Raw genomic sequence first — 8,917 nt, 5'->3', positions numbered from 1 at the left:
ACCAGGAAAAGACTCCAGGCCACGCCAGTAACATCTTATGATGTGAGATAGGTGCATGACAAGTCTGGGCAGGTACTTTAATTTGGTTACACAGTAACATATATATTTTGCTCTATGCGCCCTGCCTGATTATGAACATGTCTTCTTCAAACAGAAATCGAATCTCCTGTTTCTGAAAATACAAACCCATCTTCTGAGCAAATTAGTGCTCATAATACCTTAAATGTTGTATGTAATAGGAGAATGTTGAAAAGATTCAAATATTAAGAGACCACCAAATTTAATGAGACAGCCAAAAATGAATAATTACAATCTTCCTACACCAAATGCTTATTACAAGTCAAGCAAATCAAAAATAATAATGAAAACAAGGAATAAAAACAGTTCATTTTACTTTATTTTTTTTCCAGACAGACACATCGATTTCTGGACCACAGTAGAGGATGGAAACCTTTCACAAACATTTTTTTCATCATTATTATTATTTGAAAATACAAATATAAAATTATACTTTCCACATCTGAGATGTGAGAGACCCCCATCCATTTTAGTTTATTTTACAACAGGGCTTGAGCAAAGCCATACAAGAAGACCTGAAAGATGCTTTCAGACGTCAGTCAGTTCTGTCAGTCTCTCGCCGTAAAAAGTCTGTTAACGTTAAAAAATGGGCAAGTGTTAGGAATGGGCAAGGCAAATCAGGAGCAGACAGCAAATCGGTTGTGGAGAGCTCTGTGCTATAGGCTGCTCCTCCACTCTGGAGGCCAGTGAAAGTTACTGTATGTGGAAAGACATTATAGCCTCATAATGCTACACAACCATATAGGGCTGTTATGGATTATTACAGATTTGGAATAACAGCTATGCCCTCTGATCCATACTCATTGTTAAGACTACCCAAAAGAGACCAGAGGATGCCTCTCTCATTAGTTAACAGTCAGTATTGTATTACCGATGCCAGACCACTGCACAAGGTCCAGTTGATTTTTTTTTAACACAATGCAATGCCAAAGGAGCACACAAGCTCACCATATAACGTTGACTGTTTTGACAGCGAGGGATGAAAACAGTGTTGGCTACTAAGTTATACAGACCCATGAGAGATAGGGTTGTGCTGTAACAATAGTACAGCGGAGTCACTATTCTCATCTAGTCAGACATGTTCACATGAGGGATATAGACATGTGTGTACACATAACGGAACATGTACTGTATGTATACGTGTGGTGATGAGCACGGGTGGGATGGGGATTAATGGAGGATGGGATGAAATGTTTGGCCATTGCCTAGCACTTGCCTCAAGATTCAAGTTTAAATGGATACGGTAGTACACTCCAAATATCAACACCTTCCAGGTCGTTTTTTTTTCCTTTTCTTAAACCAACTTTTTTTTTCTTTCTCCAATGGATTAGCTATTCTAGTAAGATGTGTAACATTCATCAGCTGTAAACTGCTGTCAATGAAAAATGAAATTACAGCAACAGAGCCATGCTACCTTAAAGTCCAAGCTACGGAATCAAATCAAAAACTAAAAACTTTAAACAGATCGAAGGGGTGTGAACTATTTAATGGGATAACCAGTCTTTACTTTAATCAACAGATTAGCTAGCTACTATTAACTTCTAAACATTGCAATAGAGGAAACACATGAGTGTTCTGTATTGTACAGTATTTGTATACATTGTACCCTCTCTCTATCTGATCAAACTGCCTTTTTCTAACCCACTAATTCCACTGATCTCTAATTTCTTTGTTATGTACAGTATTTAGAATAAAGAACAATTGAGGGATATTGATATTTTGGTATTATAATGCAGCATTCATTTAAAGGGACACTTCATAGATTTAAAAAAAATCGGTTAAAGTGCCCCTTTAAGTCACATAAGCATTAATTGAAATAATAATAAATACAACATTAATCTATTTTCCTTTTTTCACAATGTATAATGTATAATAAAGCAAACTATTACACATAGTTTAATTATTCTGTTTGCGTAATGTTTGTGTTATGTCAAGGACATTTTAACTATGAAGTGATTGCTCTAATTATACTAATTACTAATTGTTTGTTTAATTGAATTCACCAACAGTGTTTAACTTGTCCAGCCCTAGCACATTCTTTACAACAGCTCCAAGGTCGGAATTTTGAATGTTTGAATGATGATTGAATGTTTTAGGTCAGAATATATATTTTCAATAATTATTAGTAGACCTGACAATTCCAGCACGCAGGCCTAACCATTTTCTTGCTCAACACATGACTCTCCAGTTCCTACTAACTAAATTAACTGTGTAGACATTCCACAACAGCTGAACTAAATCAGGAATATCTTGAATAGTGTTTTTTTGTCTTTCACAACAATCATTGAATAGTCTTCAGTCTCTGCTTAGTTTGAATAGTCTTCAGCTTAGTTTGCAGAGGCAGAACACATCTCTTGCTCCCCTAGTCGAGAACCTTGACCTATTTGAGATAGTTAAGATATTGACTCCAGATGGAATCCTAACTGGAGATCCCTGCGCATAACTCTGACATTCACATACATTTTGCATCAATGTCATTGGGAATCTTGCGCAACGATTCAAGTTACATGTTCAGATCTCAATAACTCATAACTACACATAAAGGACTTCTATGGAACATTATTTGCTTATTCTTTGCAACTGTTTTAGAGCACTGTAACACGCCTGTCTAAATCTGTGTGGGCAACATTAACAGACAACATAACAAAGCCTAATTGAAATTAAAATAAAGTACTGGTTCCCAGGGTCAAGTGTAAAAAGTATTCACAAAAATGATGTTTTATGAGTGAAACGAAAGGCAGAGACATTTCAAAAAACAGAGCGGTATCCAAAAATAGCAGTGCCATTGGGCATCTGGGATATTTTCAAAGTGTACAAACATTAAAAGATATTACAGTTTATTATTAGTAGTATTATGATTATTATCATTATTGTAACCATCATTATTAATATGTTAGAACTTTCTAAAAAAATATGATTTTTCTTTCACATAAAATCTTTTTCATAATTATAGCTTGTGTCTCTTTTAGAAAATAATCAAAAATAAAAGTTTTGCATATCTAGCATGAGCATTTAAGGTAGTATGGCACACCCCTTTTAAAACATTCAAGGGTGGGGATCCAAATAATGCCTGGTTTACAATTCCATCTTACAGCAATTTGTTTCTCTATAGTTCTTCTGTGAGAGCTTTGGTTAGTCGAAACCATGTGAGATCGGTAAAACACAACTAAAAAGGAGAAAAAAAAGACATACAAGGAACTAATGACATGGAACTGCTATTATAAAATAACTGTTTGCAAATTTATGTCAAACTTTGATAATAAGAGAAAGTTCTATCCTTACTGGTCCTAAATCCACTAATAACTACAAGTATCTTAATTACGTAACATCTACTACTAATTACAGGAGATAGAGGGGGAGTAAGAGAGAAAGAGAGGAAAGAGAATGTGACAGAGAAAGGAGAGACAGAGGGAAAAGCCAGAGAGAGGGAGAACGACAAAGAAGAGCATAGACCACTACACTGGTATCAAAGACAGCACTCTGTTACAAGTTCATTGTGATTTTCTTTTTTACACACTATTAAAATACATGGATGATCAACAAAAGATTGTATGTGGTGACAGGGAATGGAAAGAGAGAAATCGATGGATGCACAGTACATTTTAATAATATAATATTACAATTATCAATATTAACCACAAAAATATCAATAAAATCCCCTGATTCAAAATTGAAATCAGTGAAGAAGCATCTTTTTCTTTTTTTAGTTTTGTATTTCTTTTTTTCTTTTACATTTGAACATTACAACGGTTCTTTTCTGTTTTCTGGTTTAAATTATTACTTGATCATATCTCCACATCATTTAAAAGCATCCAGCATTTTTCTTCACCTGGTTGTTCTGAACAAAAGAGCTAATAAAATGAGACAAAAATTATGTCAAATGAAATAACAAATACATTTTGCAGCAGGAAAAGCACATCAGAATATACACCACTCATTCCATCATCATGTTTAAAAATCTTACTGCACTTTAAAGCATGTAATTAAATGTCTCTCTATATTTGAGCAAAACCAGTCCCTACACATACTGTGTAAGAAATGAGCGCAGCAGCTATGGTTACCAGAATGAATAATTTATTCAGTGTCTTCTATTGGCTGTATCTAAAATATCATAAATACTTTAGATTAGATGTTGGCTTACACCATACAATGAAATCCAAAGACATGACCACAACACATTGGTGATAATTAATTGCTATTTGCCAAACTGTTTATTCACCTCTCAATTGTTAAGTGTATGCCTAGTCTAGAGAGGAGCAACACCTAATCATCCTTCATACTTCACCCCAAGGACAGGACCAATCTTAAATAGCCAACATATACATGTGCAAATAGTAAATGGCCTGTTCTTTCTTTACTGCTCACAGTGCAATGATTTATTATTTTTCCATTCAACGTTTTAATCTATTTGCCACTAAAATAAATTAAACCTGTCAACGATTCCAAGGTATAACTCACAGGACTGAGGTATGGTATCAAAATGTTTGCCTTCCTAATTCATTCAAAAGAGAAACTGATGGAGAGGACAAGCGTTACATGCTGGCTCTACCTGCTGAGAGTCCAGATATATTGTGTTCCAAACTTGCAAACAAGCAGGAGGAAACAAACAACAACAAACAACAACTTGAGTTTTTCTCTCAGGAGTATAAAAGTGTCAGGATGCGCAGAGCACTGTCAAATGCCTAGGCTCAAGTTCTATTCTTCACCACTAAGTACAGTGTGCTTTGGATTAAATCATCAATCTTTTTGATATCTTAAATAACAGTTGGTTAGACACAAGATACCAGTCAATGACCTTTTATTTCTTAAAACTGTGCGCTGAACTCACCATTTGTAAATATGCTGGTATGACACTTGTAAAGTTATTCAGCTTGAGTATTTACAGAGCAAGCCATAAGTGTTCAAATTATGTTCTGTCTGTCACTGGGGTAGTCACCGTCTTCGAGCAGAAAGGATAATAGTATTTGTTTAGAGCTTTTTTTCTATTCACACGCTAGAACATTTTCTTTGACACACCATCACAAAAATATGCTATTCTCTCATTGAGTTGGTTATATGCAGTGACTGGAATAATATTTACAGTTACATTTCTTTTTCTTAAGTTTGAATTCACAATGTATTTATATGATTTTTTTTATAGTAGACATATTTTTTTTTCTAAACAACAAAAACAACACTTATAAAAAAGGACCATAAAAATATTGGAGTCCTCTTTGTATTGCCCAAAAATAGGTAATTATGATTAACAATGAGACATCACAATAATTAAAAACAGCTACTAAGATTTATTAGTTAGTTACCCTCTCGAATTTTCATTTGAAATCAAATTTATGTTTTTCCAAGCCTTTCACTTTGGATTCCTTTTGTGTGCAAAAAGACACCTGAAGCTCTGATCTTTTTTTCCTTTTTTTTTTTCCTTTTCTCTTTTTTACAATTGGTACCAAAGGTGAAGACATGACTTCCAAACATTCTCAACTATGACCCCCAAAGAGAAAAACAAAATAAATTTACATGAATACACTACAAGAGAAAAATTCAAAAAGAACACAAATAATTATGACCAAACTAAAATGCCTCTCTAAAAACTAATCAAACAATTAAAAGGAAGGAAAAAAAGAATGAAATTAACATGAAACATCATACCAAACCAGGTTTTCAGGGTACGGGAGGTTTGGATTATGGTACAGCAGTTTTTTTCTTTCTGAGATGATTTTAACTTTTTTTTTTCTTTTGTTCTTCATGTGGTTTCACCTCCTCTCCTTTCACCTGGGTGATGCTGTAGTGTTTGAAGTTGGATGACATCACCTGCACACAGAGCCAATTAGAAACTTCGGCCTGTCTTCCCTGGACCACCGGATAGACTCTGCTGAGTAATACAGACACAGTAATACCATTAGGAATCTGTCCCTTACAATGGCACACAGCCATTACTGCATTCACCATTACCCATCAATGAGACAACTAATAATGGAGTCATAAACAATTACATTGATGGTCAAACTCAACTGTGTGAGTCAGTGAGACACAGCAGCTCAGGTGAAACAGGTGTAGTAGCGGTATGAATACATGAGTACACTACAACCACATGCTAAGCATCATCACAAGGACAGCCATGGTGGAACTCTTTCTCCCAGATTTACAGTGAACTCAAACTGTAGTAGAACTATACTGCAACTGTTGCTTTCTGGATTGCCATGGAGACGATTGAAATGGCTACCAAGGTATTCCTCTGTTGTGTTGACTCATAAGTCCCACCGTGCATACTGGACATTCTATGTGAGTGCCTGAGAACAGCCGCGATAATCTGCCATAGGTAGAATTCAAACATCAGAAAGCAACAGCTCACACAGTAAAACACAATTACATCAATTATAATAATCATAATCATAATAATAAATAATAATTACTACTATTATTAAATACTATAAGATTAGCCTTAACATGACGTAGTAGTTCAGGGAGGAGAAGTTCTACGAAAAAGCAGAGCTGTTTGGCTTTGGAAAGACTTATTATAATTTTAGTCATTTTGCCATTCTCATGCACTCAGTTTAAGATAACTGGGAAAAAGCTTGAGTTTGTTGTATCTGTACAAGTCTGTGGGATGGTGAAGTACTGTACAATTGAGGGTTATATGTTTTTAAAGAAGAAAGGAGAGGTGACATTGGAAGTAACATCAAGTAAGGAGGTCAATCTACAGAAACAGATGGGGAGAAAAGGCGTTTCAACAATATAAATGGAATATAATAATAATAATATAATAATAATAATAATACCTCCAATGAGATGGCCACCGGCCACCTTTTCAATGGTATCCATTTGTAAAAGCTGTTGCAATCAACGGGCCCTAAAAGTGTACAGTTAGTACCTTTGTCAGTATGCATTTCAAGGGAAAAAAGTGAGTGAGTACATTGTATTGTATGTCGTTCTGCTAGCATGAATGGGTATTATTATGGTGCTCTTCATCACTTTCAGTAGAGAGAACAACAGACAATCATCACAAATCACATTTGTTCTTGTATTCTCTTGTAACATTTTATAGATTCCAGTGGTCTCTCTCTCTCTTACTATGTGTTACTCAGCGGGTTATACTGTTATTGACTGATCATCTACTGGGTGAATAAATTCGGAGATCCTAACAATTCTGGTAATCGTAATAATATGCTGTGTACCATTGAGACACTGAAAAGGAACTTGAGCTTGAGGCAGGGTGAATGGAGACTAGGCAATTTCAGCACAACTGTATGTATATAAGATTTATATACAGTATGAATACTTCAACACTACACTCTCAGAATATTTTTTTTCTAAAAGGATTCTTCCATTTTGTCCACTTAGGGGAACCCTTTGAACCATTTTGGGTTCAATGTAAAAACCCTTTTGGGTTAGATGTAGACCCCTTTTGGGTTCCACGTAGAACGCTTTTCACAGAAGGTTCTAAATGGAACCCAAAAGTCTTCTTCAAAGGTTTCCCATGTGGGGACAAATAACTCTTTTAGAACTTTTACTAAGAGTGTAGGACCTTCGACACAGGCCATAGGAGTCTGCCTGGCCAGCTACTTGCACAAGGCTATAGAGAAGCAGAAGAGGTTGTAACATGTGAGGGAGATACATATACACATACTCATTCATGCTAACATAAACCATATTAATCAATACCCAATTCATGCAAAAGCATTGTCATAAAAAAACTATCTCTGAACATGATTATCCTGCTCTGTCTGAACCTTTCCACCATTGTGATCAGTGCGCATCTGCATAATGCCAATCATCCTCATTGTCTGACACCAGAGCCACCGACGAGCCACCAACACAGCAATCTTGGAGGACAAAAACAACAGTTGTGTCAACGTGTCTTTTCTCTGAAGCTGATCCTGTTATCTAGCTCCTCATCTGTCTATTGTGCCAGTGACAGGCTAAAGGACGTATCGTTTATAGAAATGCTCCAATTAAGCATGCGAGAAAAATGTAACATTCTAACGCTTTTCTTTTGTCACCTCGTTCAATTCAAATTGTAAAGGACAAAGGAGGATGAGCCAGATCCATTCTTTCTCTCCAGCACAGTGGCTCTTCTGGTATTGACATCATCTGACTTCTGTCAAGTGAGAGCTACTGCGAAAAAACTGGGAGATGGAGTGGCACGTCAAAGTATCTGAAGTCATCCATGAGGTTGTGACATGTCAGGTTTCACCGTGTGATCACTCGGGCTGCATGTAACACGGATATTAATTAAAAAGCCCATTTTAGTTCTGAATCATTTCCTTTCTTAATGTTCTGGATAGAGACATCTTCTGCCTGTGCACTGGAGGTTGCGGGGCTGCAACAGCGCTTCACTGGTTCATTGCACTCTGTTCGATTCATTGAGCCATTTTAAGGTGGATTAGATTTAACTGAATTAAGTATAAGTGGAAGTAGAAATTAAAAACACATTTTCACAGCCTTTTTGGGAGTCTTACAACCAAACCTTTTCTTTATTTAAAAACATTACACTAAGACCAGATAATGGAGAAAGTTCATCGTGTATCTACCTGATGGAATTGTTGAAAAACTTGAGGTCAAAGTAAACATCATTAAAGGTCCTTGTGCGTGGAATTGATAAACAGCTGGCCTTTTGTTACTCGTGTGTTCAGACAGGGAACATATTCTCACCTTTACAACAAAGGTTTCCTCCCATGTGTAATACTATCCATCAAAATGAATGTACAGCACTTTTTATCTTTCCTGGGTCAGCTACACTATGGTTATGAGCAGCAAAGGTTGAAACAAATGGATGGTGAACAATGGGTGAAAGCTATTCTGAAGCGCTATGAGATAACATGAACTTGCGTCATGTCTGCGGTTC

General features: G+C 35.9%; 1 protein-coding gene across 1 annotated transcript in view; it reads right to left on the bottom strand.

The window, feature by feature from the left end:
- Positions 1 to 417: 417 nt before the first annotated feature.
- The window catches only part of LOC308155281 (RNA-binding protein Musashi homolog 2-like), a 71,546-nt gene continuing 63,046 nt past the window's right edge, over positions 418 to 8,917 (bottom strand). The window contains exons 7-8 of the mRNA XM_080528571.1: positions 6,852 to 6,922; positions 418 to 5,944 (exon numbers count right to left, since the gene is read on the bottom strand). Coding sequence (XP_080384697.1) covers positions 6,881 to 6,922 — 42 coding nt within the window. The 3' untranslated portion in view covers positions 418 to 5,944; positions 6,852 to 6,880. The remainder of the gene's footprint in view (positions 5,945 to 6,851; positions 6,923 to 8,917) is intronic.

The sequence above is a fragment of the Nansenia antarctica genome (genome assembly GCF_963989245.1).
Source record: "Nansenia antarctica genome assembly, chromosome: 4".
Classification (NCBI taxonomy): Eukaryota; Metazoa; Chordata; class Actinopteri; order Argentiniformes; family Microstomatidae; genus Nansenia; species Nansenia antarctica.
This window is presented reverse-complemented; position numbering and strand designations above follow the sequence as displayed.